At 34.4% G+C, this 17,527-nt stretch overlaps 1 protein-coding gene across 1 annotated transcript in view; it reads right to left on the reverse strand.

Annotated features, from left to right (window-relative positions):
• The window catches only part of LOC149906876 (echinoderm microtubule-associated protein-like 2), a 78,368-nt gene that overhangs the window by 47,019 nt on the left and 13,822 nt on the right, over positions 1 to 17,527 (reverse strand). The window contains exon 2 of the mRNA XM_090103946.1: positions 15,449 to 15,542. Within this exon, the coding sequence (XP_089960072.1) occupies positions 15,449 to 15,512 (64 nt within the window). The 5' untranslated portion in view covers positions 15,513 to 15,542. The remainder of the gene's footprint in view (positions 1 to 15,448; positions 15,543 to 17,527) is intronic.

The following is a 17,527-nucleotide window of genomic DNA, read 5'->3' on the forward strand; positions in this document are numbered from 1 at the left end:
ATATATTATCAACTTGGTTGCTCCATAGATCAGCGTATATGTATAGGATTTTAATTTTATAGTAGTAATCATTATAATTTATTTTAAATATAAATCGCAAAGATATAAAACAGATTATATGGTATATTGATATAAATAAAGTAAATTTGTGAAAAAAAGCGTTGAAATTGCATATGCGATACAAATTTTGTGATTCAAAAATTATTTTACGGTAGGTGAATTCCTGATGCATATGAGCACAGTATAAATAATATGATAGACACAATGATAAACTCTGTACATGCCAGATATAAGTGTAATGCTTTCGGAAGAGTTCCAGAAAAAGATTATTACTTAAAATTATACATTTGATAGATCCATCATTCCTCATGCGAAATATTAAAAAGTATTCACATAATACAGTTTGACCATATTTAAGGAGTGTGCTAGACAATAAATTAAACCTAAAACTATATATTTTAGCTTCAATCGTGTACAGAATATAAAACAGCTTATGAATGTAAGATTTTTGATATTCCGTTACAGTGTATTTTATAACGTGTGAAATTAAACAACACTTTCGCAAGTTTTTTAGGCATCTATAGATTAAAAATAAATACAATACTACACTTACACCGTGGCTTGAAACTATAGAATATGAATAAAAACTTTGTATAAAAATATGCATTTTTTCTATAAATAAAAATACAATATGGACTATACAGGCGGTTTCCTTACTATGAAGTGACGAATTTATATACCTCCAAAAACCTTAGTCAGGTCTGCTTCTGATCGAATCCTTATCGCAGTTGTACCGGATTGTTGCCGGGCGTATATTCGCCCATCTCGCGTCCAGACATAACGCCAATGCAGTCGATTACCTTCTTCTCGTGCTTTTCGAAAAATTTGCCTGTTCGTTCTCGTTAAGCGTTCGTTCAGATAAAGTCTTCGGATAGGGCCTGGAATCATTAAATTCGTTGTATCTAGACCTCGGCGTACACGAGCACTTTTTAATAGCTGGTCCCGTAATGAACGCCGCGTGAGACGAACGGACACTGCACGCGAGGATGGTCCAGGATCTCCGGGACTTTTTGAACGCGGTGGGCCAACACGATGAATATTTACAACGTCGTTCTCGCTCACCACAACGCCCAATTTAGTGCCGATGAGAGTTAATACATGAGTTAAATTTTCATTTTCACATTCGGGTAATCCACTGATTTCAATATCTGTCATGAGTAATTCTTGATCTCTATCATTTAATTGAGTTTTTAATAACGCTACCGTATCCGATAAATCTGTGCCCTCTGACAAACAATATGCTGCACGCTGTTCCTCCAGCATGGATACCTTTTGTTCAACAGTATCCAACCTCAACGATAGACTTTCAACAGTTTCGAAAAGCTTATTCATTCTGGTGGATAAGTTGGAAATTCCCGCTTTAACTTCTCCTATTTCCTGTCCCATTTCAGTACGAAATTTCTTTAATTCTTCCAAAACATCTAAATTCAAATAATCTATGGGCGATGATGAACATCCTTTTACAGGAGTTTCGGTATTGTCCCGACGCGGAGCTTTGCTCACGCACGCCGGACATAACCAGTCAGGGGGACATCGTGCAGATTTAGGAAGCTTTACGCATACCTTATCATAGAAGCCAGAACAATCACTACATTTTACGCCATCTGTTGGTGACGTAAACTTTCCACACGCAGTACACTTTTTCATTCTATATTTATTTTTATTGTAAAAATATCTTATAAAAGTATGTAATTAAGAATTTTAATGGATTAATAATCATGATTATAAGTCCAATATTGTAAAAACATTCTTATTAAATTAATAATTTTGTTATTTATTTAATTATACTAACAAAAACGGCCGCCCGTGGTCGTAGTGGTCCGCCCCGGCTTCGCCCGTGGTGCATATTTCTCAATAAAAGGTAGCCTAATGTCCTTTCTCGGGTATCAAAATATCTCCATACCAAATTTCATGCATGGATTGCTGTTATGAATGTTATGATTACTGAATAACTAACAAAAACAGATCATAAAACAAAAGTAGATCATAGTCATACAATCTAAATACTGTTATGAACTAGTACAAAACTGATAGTCATTACAATTCAATGTTATGAGCCAACAAACTGGATTATTGGCTCACGATAAATTCCTCTGATCTCGACGATGACTCAACACAATTGATTTCACTTTCATAATATCTTCAGTATTAATTAATTATTAGTGTGACTAACACCTTGGCCACGGACACCGGCGGCGCGACCGACGGCGCGACGGGCGGGGCGGCAATTCGCGCGGCGCGGTAAGCACGCCACGGGCAGTTGCGTTCGCCGCCGCGACCAGTGTAGACGAGGAGACGAGATGGCTTTATCAAAGTTAGCTCGACGTTGTTTGGAGAGTAGCAGCTTTTTTGCTCAAGATTTAATGTTTGGAAGATATAGTGGAGTACACGAATTAAATAGAAATCGTGTTACAGACGGAGAATTCCACCAAAAATATGAAAAATATAGGCACGATGAAAAATTATGTTGCGGGTGGCTAGACTTCCAAATAGCTGGTCTAGCTAGAATTTCTGCAATAAAAGCTTCCGTCTCCATTTTCGCGAAAAAAAAAACAAACTATTTTAAATTAAGTTCGCTCCGGGAGTAGTCGCCGCGTCTGCCGCTCGACTCCGTGGCCTGCGCCGTAATAACTCATACTGCATACATTTGTTTCGATCGCTAGTCGTGCCGCGCGATTCGCTCGGGGAAATTCGCCGGTCGTCTCGCTGGTCGCCGCTGCGCGTGGCATGCCCAGTACATTTCCATACATTTGATTCATTCGCAAGACGCGCCGCCAGTCGCGCCGCGCGAATTTTCGCTATAGCGAATTGTTCGTGGCCAGCACGTAAGGCGGAATAATAGTTTTACGTCTAAATAAAAAATTACTTCCTTATAGTTGGGGTAGATTACGTGATTTGTCGAGGTTAAATATTGTTATTTGATTCCAATAATAATAATAGTTTAAAAAAACCTAAAAAACACGCTTTTAGTTCGGTTTTCTATAAAAAACGTGTTTTTTATTTTTTTAAACTATTATTTATTTTATCAAATTAGTGTATTGTCATCGGTCCTCAATAAATCTACAAAGTTTGAACGAAATCTGGCCGTTTAAAGTGGGTCAAAATCGCGCCCAAAGAAGTCGGTTACAAACATACAGGTGAAGCTAATACATATAAAGCGTGTAAAAATGAAATTAGTATTTTACAGTTTACTCCAGGTTCGTTCGCAAACATTTCCTATTTCGTCATCCATACTAATATTATAAATGCGAAAGTAACTCTGTCTGTCTGTCTGTCTGTTACTCAATCACGCCTAAACTACTGAACCAATTTGCATGAAATTTGGTATGGAGATATTTTGATACCCGAGAAAGGACATAGGCTACTTTTTATTGCGAAATATGTACCACGGGCGAAGCCGGGGCGGACCACTAGTATGCTATATTTTCTTCTTTTACCACCTTTAGAGTTTTTCTTTTGCCAAAAATATAATCATCTTCTATGTTCATTGTATCAATATCTACAATGAACATTGTATGTATTTTTGTAATTTTCTCAATTCAATTTTAAAATCTTTATTATTCTAAAACGCAGATTCACATAGAAAAGCAAGTACTTCCGAGATGTTTAAACATAAACACGCAGTAAGATGAAATCTGGCGCCATCGTTATCAAGTTCATCTATTAAATTTAAGATTCGAATCACGTGCCTTATTGCACCTCCATAAGGTAAATAATTAGCAAAGCCGGGCTTTGGACGATGTTTATCTGTTCTCTTAATGGTGGACGCTTCTAGAATGGCTAATGAATATGTAATTGCACGTACCTACGTTTGTTATTATAGGTACAATATATGAGTGCGGATGTTTGAAAATTTTGTTTATGTGAATATGAAGTTTTTGTAGAAATATTGGCGTATAGCGTCGACTTATGAGGTTTGTGACCTAAGTTTGTGACGGGTCAACACCATCTAGATACTCATAAAAATAATAATATTATGTTTATTAATTGCAGATATGGTTCCATGTCGGTTCTTTTCTGTAGAACCTGATTTCCGTACCGGTGATAACTGGCAAAACTATATAATGACGATTCAAAAAACCTAGTAACTAACATTCTAATTGAATAAATAAATGTTTGAGTTTTGAGTTTACAATAAATTGACTTAATGAAAGACCCGACGTCGGTGCCTAATGATTACTAGAAGACATTGTTACTAGTTTCATCGTCATTTATTCAAAATTATCAGTATCGGTCAATTAGGGAAAGCTGGCATGTTCACAGTACTCACACTTATGCAATTTCACTTACAGTATGTTCAAAAATAAATGCGACTCTAGTTTCATTTTAGACTTGAATTGTAAAATGGGTGCGTTGTAGATATGTATATGCAAATATAATTACTTATGAAAGCTCCCATAATTTACCTGTAAAATTATAATTTAAAAGTAAATCAATTGATGAAGTTAATTATTTATTCTAATAATAATCAATTGGATAAAAGTATTAATAATCATTCAATTATCAAATAATAATTAAATTCCTGACTTTGGTCGAGTAAAGATATCTAAGAAATATTATATTTGTAGTAAGTACGTAATACCTACCAATACGCGCTAACAAATATGTGTTACATGTTTATTGTATAACTAGCTGTTGCCCGCGACTTCGTCCGCGATTACGTCGTTTTTCGTCATTCGTCGTTTAAAAAAATACGTGACACTTTATTTTTGAGTGTTCTTAATTGTCTCTTATAAAAATTAACTACATTAAAATTGAATACTCTGATAAGAAAATCTTAAAATCGGAGGACATCGAAAATCTGAGGAAAACATGAGTGAATTTGATTTAAATTCTATATTACTTAGTAATTCAAATAATAATCTAAATTAAATGTAGATTAACAGTTTGAGCGCATCATTATATAATATGTACCTAAGTATTAAATTACGTTAGTTTACATAGTAATTTTACTAAAAACACGATGACTTTCTTTCGCGCTCGGTACAACAAACTAAGCATGTTTGTGGTGGTGGTGGCCCGCGTCACTCGACCCCCCCGTGAGTTCCCCTCCGTTACTATGCAAAAATATTATATTCGTCGCCCTACCGTGGGAAAAATTGTAATATTTTAAATTCGAGAAATATTGATTTCTTGTATTCGACTATTCGTTGTAGTCGAATACAAAATATATTTGAAGAAACTTAGGTTGGCCTTCAGGCAAAAGGGATACTATCAAATGATAAACTTGACCTTGTATCTTAAAAGTAAGCATGAAAGGATCCTCTGATAATTGTTGAGCACAAAAGGATCATTTAAAACGCACTACTATAAGAGCGAATATTGTCTAAGAACTGTTTAGATTGCACATGTTCCTCTAAAAGTAGTGATTTCAAAGGTTCTGGTGTATCTTCAAACGAAAGCCGACTCCTTACTCCTCTTTAAAGCATTACAAAAAGAACATACTACGTTAATATCGCCTATACAGAAGATGATCTGTAATCAATTGTGAGGTTATAAGCAAACCCACTTTTATATTTGTCGGACCACACCACCGAATTCGTAGATTGATCTTCTATGTTTACCTCTAAGTCATTAAGACTCGAAATCTGTCTACAGTAAGACGGGCCTCTCGCTATTCGTCCGTTTCAAGAGACCAAATAGTTTCAATTCTTAATCTTTCATTAAACAAACTTATTAATCGTACTTGTCTCAAATAATGGTAATATTCGCGTCCTTACTCTAGTCATTGCTTATGCTCATGTTCATCTTCAAGAGATCGAATAATATTATGGTGCACCCTATCATTTGTCAAACGGTCTTCATATTGAGTAAAAGTTTCAGATTATCGAGATAAAATATGCCATTTGCGGTCAGCTGTGAGCCGCAATTCTCGTTGTGAAGCGGTTTCAGGTTCTCGGCATAACACATGTTGTTTTCGGTCAATAGTAAGCCTCTTACCTCTAACGATCCTTGAGAACTCTTATTTCTCATTTTCTTAGCTTTGCTCGAATTTCGATATAAAGATTTTTTAGGTGGCACTGATGCGAGTGAATAAAAATTAAGTTGAAACGGACTGAGAGTGTTATAATCATCAATCATCATCATCATCAATACATATAATAAAATTGTGGAAAAGCGATGTCTGTACAATGAAAATATGTAGAAAAAAATTAGCAGGTGTTATTATTAAATCGATCTTGAACCCAAAACTGTAGTTAAAAAATTTTTTGTCTGTTTGTATGTATGTTTGTGCACGCTAATCTCAGAAACGGCTTATCTGATTTAGATGCGGTTTTCACTAATGTATTGTGGTAATCTTCATTTAACATTTAGTGTTTAATTCATGTCAATCGGTTCATAAATAAAAAAGTTATGACAATTTATAAGTAATCACGGCGAACATTTGCTAAGGCATTCTATTGTACACTGTACAGTGTACGATAAAACGTAATTTATCTGTTATACGCTACAGTTATTAGTTATCCTTTACATGTCCAGATGATCATATCAAAATTCCCCAAGGGTTTGGGGGTAAGCTGAGGTAGTAGGGGGGGGCGGGGTCAAATTAACATTATGGTTACTTCTAATAGGTAAATTTTCCACATAAAATGTCCTTTAAATTATGTCGTATTATATTTTTAACCCCCGACGCAAAAAGACGGGTGTTATGTGTTTGACTATGTATTTCTGTGTGTGTGTGTGTGTGTCTGTCTATGGCACCGTAGCTGGCTAACAGGTAAACCGAATTAGATGCGGCTTTTTTTTTGTTAGGCAGCATATTTTCCGACGCTGGTTCTTAGATAAATTGTATCAAAATCGGTTCATCCACTTATTATACCTACATAGGGGTAAAAGTGGGAATGAAAAAAATGATATAATAATTTATTTTTAAAGATCGTCGGGAAGTTTATGAAATTATTTATTCCTTTTTCTATACACTTTTCTTCGATTAAACGGTTTAGTTACGTGCTCCCTCTCTCTCTCTTCAGCCTTTAGTTACGTGCGTGAGACAGGAAACATCTAATTTGGATTTGTTGCTGGATTTGATAAAAATTGAGTATCGATTAAGCTGATCAGTGGCTACACCATACATTATTAAAAACATCCATTTAAGAAAGGAAGGAAATAGAATTGCCCCCCCCCCCCCCTGGTTCCTAAAAAATAATATGACATAATTTAAAATAAATTTTTCGTAGAATTAGTTAGGCATTTCTTTTTTGATTTTCGATATTATATACTAATCATAATTTTTAATTACAATATTATGTAGTAACTATTTGGTATAGGTTAGGCATTTCATTTCTTGATTTTCTTTAATAAGTTGGTACGTAAGTTTTTTAGCTCAGTTTAGTAAGAAACTTTAATAACAATTCTTTTAATTATTTATGGTAGTACGTATTTACTCAATAATTGTATGTTAAGTAGTAATTCAGCATGGGCGTAGCCACGGTGGGGCTGGGTGGGGCGCTTACCCTGGCTTTGATCTGGTAGGTACCAATTGTGAAGTGTAGGAAGAGTGGGCGTGGGCGTTGGCGTGGGCCTGGGAGTGGGCGTGGGAGTGGAAGCATGAAAATAAAAACAATTATTCTTGCCCCACCCTGAGCCCATGGTCATAGGTCCCATAGTCACTATTCCACGCGGACGAAGTCGCGGGCACAGCTAGTAGACAAATATAATCAGAAAGCTTTGAACTCCTAAGCTCAACCATAAAAGATAGACATTTATGATGTCAGGAGATATATTTTATATAATATGGAGAACATTTCTTTCATACTTGATTTCTGTGTAGCTTTAACCCGTAGGTTGCACACGCGACGAAAGCTTAAAAATGGAGTTACTGCTCTGCTCACGAATATGAAAAATAATTGTACCAAGTTTCGTTTAAATCCGTCGAGTAGTTTTTGTTTCTATAACGGTTATACAGACAGACAGATGGAAAAATTTTTGGCGTCAGTGTCGATCCCTAATCACCTCGTGATAGTTATTTAGGAAATATATTTCATGTACAGAATTGACCTCTACAGATTTAATATAAGTATATAAGTATACATATAATTAGATTCCAATTTCCATGTAACGTTAAATTCGACTATACAATAACTAACAGACAACGCAGGTTACTCTCGTTTCCGTAAGTTGAGGCGGCTACATATTCGGTCCTCATAACTTCACTTTTTGTGAACGAAACGACAGCGCGGTTTAATTCGATGCCAACACCATCAAAAAAAGGAAATATTTTTAATTGTGAAAAAATATTATGATTTACACTATTAATACTATTTTAACATTCACACAAAATATAAGACTGTGAGTGTGTAAAAATAAATCCAGCTAGTTTCACATCAAACTTATGTTTTTAATTAGGTATACGACATGAAAATATTATATTAATTACCAAGCAATAATCATACAGGTAAATACTGAACAAAAGTATTAACAGTCAAAGTATATTTTTACTTACAACATGTAAATGATGAAGGAATAATAATTATCAACGAACTAACCTTTTTGTATTATTGTTTATAAATATAAATTCATAAACAATAAATTTATAAAGAATAGAAAAAATTCGACCACTAAAGAATGCTGGTTCGAGTCCCGCCTCGTTATCGAATTTTTAAAACACGAAGATTTTTAAAAATGTAACCAATGAACACAATCAATATTAGATTAACTGTAATGGTGTCTAGTTTGACTTAAAATAATAAACATCTACCCTCACTTTTAAAAATGTAGTATATTCACAGTTCACACGAATTATAAGCGCACCTTATAGGGAAGGGAAGTTAAGGGTTAAAGAGTTAAATAAATAAATAACATAATTATATTTAAATTATTAATTTTTAACATTGTGTCCAGTAGTGTTAACATGTAAATTGATTTGATTTTTACGAAATCTCATAGATGGCGCTGTTTCAAATTTGTTTACTAATAAATTCATTAAACTGATTCTCTGCCCAAATTACGTAAATGACATAGTTTTTATTGTGTAAAGCTAGATAATAGCATGGCTTACCCGAAACCAACATTTAAACATGAGTCTTTAGATTGTACGCTGTCGTAATACACGGAATACGTAAGAAAAAAAAAAGGTTCACAGCTCCTCCCCCGGAGGTGATAGCATGATAATATGTTTAAAAAAGCCTCACTCGACCTGTTAGTAATATTCATGCAAAATTTGAAGTCAATCTATGCAGTACTTTTCGAGATTAGCCTGGACAAACATACAGACAAACAGACAAACAGACAAACAGACAAACAGACAAAAATTCTAAAAACTATGTTTTTGGCTTCTATATCGATTATAGATCATGGATTATGTATTCTTTTAAAAAAATATTCAATGTACAGTTTTGACTTCCCTACGATTTTATTATATGTAAGTATAGATTTTCACACTATTGGTTTTAAACTCAAACTCAAACATTTATACAATTAGACTTCTTCTAGAAGCACTTTTGAATCGTCATAACAGTTTAACAGTTTTAACATTTACCACCAATTCAGAAAGCAGTATCTATAGAGAAGAAGAAGAATCTATTTAATCATAATCGTAATCTTCTACTTCACTGTAACTTTCATCGCTCGAGCTCGAAGAACTCGATGTTTCGTTGTCGGAATTTCTTAATGTTATTATAAATGAGTCAGTGTAATTATCTACTTTTGGTTCTAATTGAATATATTTTTCCTCATGTTCTCGCGTCTTTCTCCAAACGTCACTAAACATATCCAGACTAATAGCATTTGCTTCCTTTCTAAATAATTCTTCCACAGTTTTCAAGTTAAAGTTCACATTTTGTGATGCTACTTTCCCTTTAATTATGGGTTGAGTTCTGGATGGTATGGTTGAAGGCGCAATACACTATGTCCATGATCTTTGAGGATTGCATCAAGTAGGTAAAAATTGTGTATAGTTTGGCTTATTTTTTTTAATAATGTGATAACTCTGATTATTAATTAGTTATTTGATTTTTGAAAAAAAAAATGCCGATTTTAGTCAAAATTTATATTTCTCTAACAAGATCCTTATCATCCAAATTTCCACCTTGGTGAGAAAAATTGACATTTCTAATGAAAATGAACAAAAAATTAAATGATTTTATTAAATACTGTAAAATAGTCTATAATTCTTCCATTTACTGTATCACAAAATTCTTCATAGATTTTTAGATATTCGTACTACACCAATTACATCATCCTGTATTTATAAACAATTGCAAAAAATGACATATACATAGGCCGGGAGATACTGACACAAAATTTCGGGTCATTTGTAACAGAATGGCGGTTCTACAGAGGTCTTATTACGCAATGACTAAAAGAAAAATGGCGGACTGTAAGTCACATCGTAACTGTATGGCATGACACTTCCGCCTACATCTTTTTTAAGGGCTATCGGTAAATTCTAAAATTTTTGTGTTACAAATCGTTGGACTTTCGCTATTTATCCGACGAGTGTGACTAACGCCCACGCGACTAGTCCGCCGGTACCAGCGTTCTGACCATCATTTTTCTTTTTGTCATTGCGTACTAAGACCCCTCTAGACCGCCATCCTGTTACAAATGGCCCGAAATTTTGTGTCAGTATCTCCCGGCCTAACATGTGCAATGTGTAAATGTGTTGACGTTCCAGCTCTTCTTAATATACCTATACGCTAAAGAATGCATCTGACAAACGTGGTTCTTTGGTACAATACCGATTGCATAATCCGTCTGTGTTATGTAGGTTATGCTCATTTGTAGGCTAGTCATGCTGATTGTATTCAGAAGTAGGATCGCAATCTTATCCCTGGAATTTAGATTTATTTTATTGTATACCAATAATACATATCTGAGCTTTTTACACTGTGAGTTAGCTTCTGTTTTGTTGGTTGTCTCTGAAAAACATAAAAATTCAAGAACGCAATTATTTGCGTAGGTAGACATCTATTATTTATGAAAACTATATTTATAGACTACAAGCCCGCATAGGACAAAAATATGGGTCAAATGAACCACCACGGGACATATTATCTAGAACGATAGCAGAGCAAAAAATAATAAGATTCATCACTATGCCGTCACTTGTAAGCTGTCCAACTGAGTGCAGATGAGAATTGAAAAGTACAGGTAGACTCGGTAAATTTTGGTCATATATTTTTGTACGGCATTCTTAACCATCGATAGATCCATTAAAAATAATAAGAAACCGCTCAGTGCCGTACAAAAATGGTGGTCCACCAAGTCGGAATTTTTATTTAATTTCCGAGAGTTACCGGGGGTAAATTTGGTCATTTGACCATGTACGGCATCTGTGTCATACTATTGCTATACTGCTTTTAATCCATTATTCCGCAACGCCGTACAAAAATCATGGGGACAAGGGGAAAAAATCGAGAGTTGTAATCCCCTCTCTTTCCCCACTCTAGGGGGTCATTTGACACAACACGAAATAAATTTATTTTTAAAGTATTTTATGCATAGATAATATTTTTTCATGTGCCGTACATTTTCGTTGGTTCAAAGGGGAAAAATCTGAAAAAGAAAAAAATCCATATAACGAAATGTTTGCTTTATATTTTTATAATAAAATATAAATATACATTAATATTAAGAAGCTCGAGGTGGTTAATTATCACCTTGGAAAGTCGGAGTCAGGTGGAATGGACTCCGTTAAATTGATGAACTAATAAAAAAGCTATGAACGAAAAGATGTGAATTATATGCAATCAGTCCATGAATACAGGTAAAGTCACAAGCAAATGCTAGTAATATATACATATTCAAAATGTACAAGTAAAGCGCTTTCAAATGATACCAAACACTGCATATTTATCTTAACTTTATTTTTTTACTCTGTATGTTTTGTCCGCTACAGGGCGCCACATTAGATTTTGTGAAACCCCATATAGCCTTTAGCTAGCTGGTCGTTGGTTATCCAGTGAACAATTCCGACGCCTCTAATGATATGTCATTTGTCGAATTCTGATAAGTAGTTAAGAAGTTACGAGGGAATAGATGAACATACATACATGACCTGTAAACAACCATAACCCTCCGTTATACGGCAATATGTTAATGCCGTACTGTATCAAATGGCCATAAAGCACTCTTAAAATTGTAGCTTTCGTCGCTTTCATCAGCCTAAAAGATGTGGTCTGCACAAAAATGTACGGCATCGTTTTTTCCTAATTTATCTATGTTAATACTATTTAAAACAACGGATAAAGTGTAGAAAACTATTATATTTCATTAATCTACGATGTTTAAACTTTAACAAAATTTCTGGTTTTGCATTTCTCTATAACTTTTTTTAGAACGGTTTCTTTTGAACGGCAATACTATACAACAATTGAATTTTACAATATCATGTTAAAAAAAAAGTTCCCGTACAGGGTCAAATGACCTTACAGCTCTTTATATCAAGAATTCGATGAAATTAAGATGATTATTGGTATACATTTAAAAGAACAATTATTTTTTGACGGCATTGCTTTTAATAGTACTTTTGAGTGCTAGATAATGTTTTGGAACCGAAGCCGTACTTAGTCAAATGACCCCCTGGAGTGGGGAAAGAGAGGGGATTGCATCTCTCGATTTTTTCCCCTTGTCCCCATGATTTTTGTACGGCGTTGCGGAATAATGGATTAAAAGCAGTATAGCAATAGTATGACACAGATGCCGTACATGGTCAAATGACCAAATTTACCCCCGGTAACTCTCAGAAATTAAATAAAAATTCCGACTTCAAGAACCACCATTTTTGTACGGCACTGAGCGGTTTCTTATTATTTTTAATGGATCTATCGATGGTTAAGAATGCCGTACAAAAATATATGACCAAAATTTACCGAGTCTACCTGTACTTTTCAATTCTCATCTGCACTCAGTTGGACAGCTTACAAGTGACGGCATAGTGATGAATCTTATTATTTTTTGCTCTGCTATCGTTCTAGATATGTCCCCTGGTGGTTCATTTGACCCATATTTTTGTCCTATGCGGGCTTGTAGTCTATTAATAATAGGAATAGGAACAAACATTAAAAATGGATCGTCTTGTAAGCTAGCGGCAAAGTTGAATGACTGATAACTTAATATGAAAGTGCCACGATACGAGTTCTAGAACATGGAATTTAGCGTAAAAGATGGAATTTGACTAGATACTGACTTAATTATTTTTTCTAAAATAGTGTAACAGACGCCTTCACTTATCTACCTTACTATTGTTTCCGTAAACAGTCATTTTTAATTGAGAGTAATAGGGATTTTTATATATTATGTAATAAATCAACCTTAAAATCGATTTTATACAGATTGTAAAAACAAAATGTCAAATTACGAAAAGGCCAATCTTATCAAATAAAAAAAAGTTTCATTATCAACACCATTCAAATACTAATACCCTCTAATCAGCTGATCTCTTTGATGGGCATAAATCAACCATTATAATGTCTTATTTTATGATTCATCAATAGGCGCTGCCTCCGCTTTTTTGGCCAAGCCTAGATCCACACTGACTCAGCTTTTTACTATCGATAGGGAAGCGCTGGACCACGATCTAATGGTAAGCTAAGATGTGGCTTTAAGATGGAACGCGCTTCCCCAGAAGGTACACGTTCACAATATGGATTGAGCCATAAGCCATTAAAAGAGCAACTATTGAGTTTCTTGCAGGTTCTTCTCCATAGATACTGCTTTCCGAATCGGTGGTAAATGTTAAAACAGTTAAGACAAAAGTGCTTCTAGAAGAAGTCTAATTGAATAAATAAATGTTTGAGTTTGAATAGTACTCGTCGGGAAAAGCAGATTCATGGAGCTGCTTCGCGCAGCAATTGCTTCGCGAATATCGCTCTGTGGCTACAGTTTAATTTAGCCATTAATTTGATTGGTCCATGATACGGCACACCTGTTTCCGGTCAGCGTATCCGGTGTTTTGTGCGCGGGAAGCGAACCCGCAACGTCACGCACTAGTGACTCAGCGGGGTGGCGGAGCAGGTCTTTCTCTATAGCAATACTAATATACTATCTATATAAGTATCAATAGTAGATATAAATAAAAAAATATTTGGTCTTTTCACCACAAAACAATTTAAACACAATCTAACTTTAAACCAGGGATCTGTCACTTTAATAGTTGTCTAACTATGTGAAATACGACAAAACCAGAACCCGCGCTTAAAGTTAAACCCTGTCTAAAGTTTTTTGGTGTAAGACATATTGTTTTTTGTCAACAAATAATACCATCTATAGGAGAATATTTTAAAAACATACCTATAAAAACACTAGCACTAACAATGAAAATTTTTGGTAACAAATAACTTGATTGGAAATTTTCCTTAAAAACAGGTATAAGTTTGCAGCAAACTCTCTTCAATATGAATGTCAAAATCATTAAATTTTGTCGCCCAGCGAACTGGACATGGGCCAGTAAACAAATAAAACTACATTTGCTTATCCTTCCCTATCTATTCTCATAACAAATGCACAAAGACTTTATTCCCATATTCTCGTATTTCGCAAGCGAAGGCGTGCGTTGGTTCCCATGAGAACTTGTACTAGCCTTGTTACTGGTTTTAAATGGATAATTAGTTATATTGTTTACATAAATATAATCAGAAAACTACTTGGTTATAATAACTAATATATTTGTGAACATATTATTCATGCTAATGATTTTCCTAAATGTTGCTAATTCCTAAAATGGTAAGTTTCTTTGTTCGTTCACGAAAAAACTTAACAATTTCTATGTCTGGTAAAGTACATTAATTAACCCATAAAATAATCGGGACCGTAATGAGACAGTATGAGCTATTACATACATATACAAATTGCTAAAGAAGACAACATAATCTAAACTTAGGTTCCCATAGTTATATTGTAACTTGCGTGCAGATAATATCATAATTTATCGTAACTTATGTTTACTATATACCTTCTTATTGCAAACCGAGATCCTTTCTACTACAATTTCGATATTAAAAAGAGACGTGTAAATCCTGATTAAATTAGCCACATTTCAATGTGCCGCTCCCAGATCGCTAGTAGCCTGTCTACCTGTTAATAATAATTTTGAGTTTTTTACTCTTACGCAAAAACAGTTGATCGGATCTGTATGAAATGTACAGGATTATAGTCTGTACTAGCTTCCGCCCACGACTTTGTACGTGCATCCCCGTTTTTCCCCGTTCCCGCAAGAATTTCGGGAAATCCTTTCTTAGCGGATGCCTACGTCCTAACATCTACCTGCATGCCAAATTTCAGCCCGATACGTCCAGTGGTTTGGGCTGTGCGTTGATAGATCACTATATCAGTCACCTTTGCGTTTTATATATATAGATTACACATTGTACACATTGTATTTACTATCTATCAAATGTCGAACCTTTTCAAATCAAGAAATAAAGATATTTATTTAAATTATACTCACTAGCATGGTCGTCATCTAGCAGATTGTGGTAGCGATGCTTGTCGGTCGCCTCGAGCCTCATCATCACGGCTTGTCAGCACCGCATTGCGACTTGCTGGAAACAAAACATATAAATAAGAGACCTCTGTTTAAAATTATTATATGCTGCTACGTATAAAAGTATTTTTTTGCCCCAATCATTTCTTGGTAAGAAATATTTCTTTCTTACAATATACATAAATTAAACAATGAGACAACGCAAATCATATTCATAATTATACAAATAATTATATTAATGAATTTTATTAACTACGAATAAAAATAATACTTTTTTTGTAAAGTTTCTATTTTGTACAGCAAAACGTTTAGTACTGATGTTCGCCTATTACTTTATAAGGATAACACACATTGCCAAAAATTCAGTTGCATCTCAAAAGTAAAACAGCAGTCCCAAATTGGATAGCGGTGATGTTACAAACCGTTCAGACATTTACAATAACGGATCTGCAATTAGCACCGCTAATGGAATATTGTTATGTGCTAGAATTACATGAAGAATTTCGAAAATAATCTCGAAATACAGAAAATATTATATTATTTTTAACCTTACTCTGCTGTATCCCATAAACTTACACTTAATTTAAAGACGAACAATTAAGGCAGTAGATATAATTGGTTGAATAAAGACATATAGGTCCCTACCATCTACTTGAATGCACGCATATTCAAATACTCATCTATTGAGACTTAGCATTGAGAAGTAATGTAAAGATTGGAATGAAATTAATAAAAATATCAAAATGCTGCGTAGATTGTATCGTATTTTTTGTTTTCATTTATTTTATAGTTTTCGAGAGGCATACCATTCTCTATGATCCTACCTAAACCAAAAGAAGTTTCAAGCACCAGATCAATGATTTTCTTTTGCAGTTTTTGCAATATCATAAATTGCACATGCTGATATGCAGCCTCACGTTCCAATCTACTTGTTTACCTCAGCGGAAATACATGATTACTAGGTCACAGCACACTGCAACTCACAAGTTACAATACTGTCATTGTTTAAATGAAAGTTTATGCTTACGATTCGCGAAAAATTAGTTCGCGTAATCTTAAAAACGATTTGATGTGCAACTTTTGTAATAGTAATTGTTAAATATCTAACTATTATTTTTAATTTTTTAGACAAGTAGTAGTGTAAGCAATTAAAAAAAAATGGATGAGGCCCGCGGTTTTACTCTTATGAGACCATGAAGAGCTTCGTATTATGTTTGAGACATACAATACAAGCAATAGTCGTTGTATCATTAACAAATACCTTTCGCAGTTCGCTATTAACAATACTGTTCTACAACTTACATGTTTTATAAGATAGACTGATATGACTTTCATATCAGTCTATCTTATAAAACATGTAAGTTATAAGATAGACTCACATTTCTAACATCATAGGTATGTTAATGTAATAAGTATGTATGTATTGGTTTATGGGCTTATTTCATCACAAAAATACTAAAGAAAAATTACGGGTTCAAACCCCAGAGATGATTAGGTAAACACACTACCTATATGTTTCAGACTTACAAATTACAGAAGACCCTAAAAATGTATCTGCCATACCACCTATGGTTACACGGCGCTTAACATACATTGCCAATATAATACAATTGTATTTAATGCATACCTACATACATAAATTAAGCTCATTGTATAATAATACGTGTATCGTAATAATTACTCGGTAGAAGCCTACATTACAACGCCCACTATAGCCAAAAACAAGTGTTGGATATAGGGTTGTTCGAATTGTATTTATATGAATACTAGCGACCCGCCCCGGCTTCGCACGGGTGCAATGCTGATACTAAATACACTACAGAAAAACTGTGAACGTTGGTATAAAAACATAGCGGCCCGCTCCGGCTTCGCACGGTTATAAAATATACCTATAGCCGGGCGGCCGGCCGGTACCGCCGCAAACGCTACGTCCCGCAATTTTTAAATCTGTAATATCTTCGAAAATATTCACTTAAATCATACGGTGTAAAGGGCCATATAGATCTATATTAAATGAACAATGTATTCAAGGTATTTAATTGG

The sequence above is a fragment of the Colias eurytheme genome, chromosome 7 (genome assembly GCF_061535395.1).
Source record: "Colias eurytheme isolate Ceu_HAF_F1 chromosome 7, ilColEury1 Martin Lab GWU primary, whole genome shotgun sequence".
Taxonomy (NCBI): Eukaryota; Metazoa; Arthropoda; class Insecta; order Lepidoptera; family Pieridae; genus Colias; species Colias eurytheme.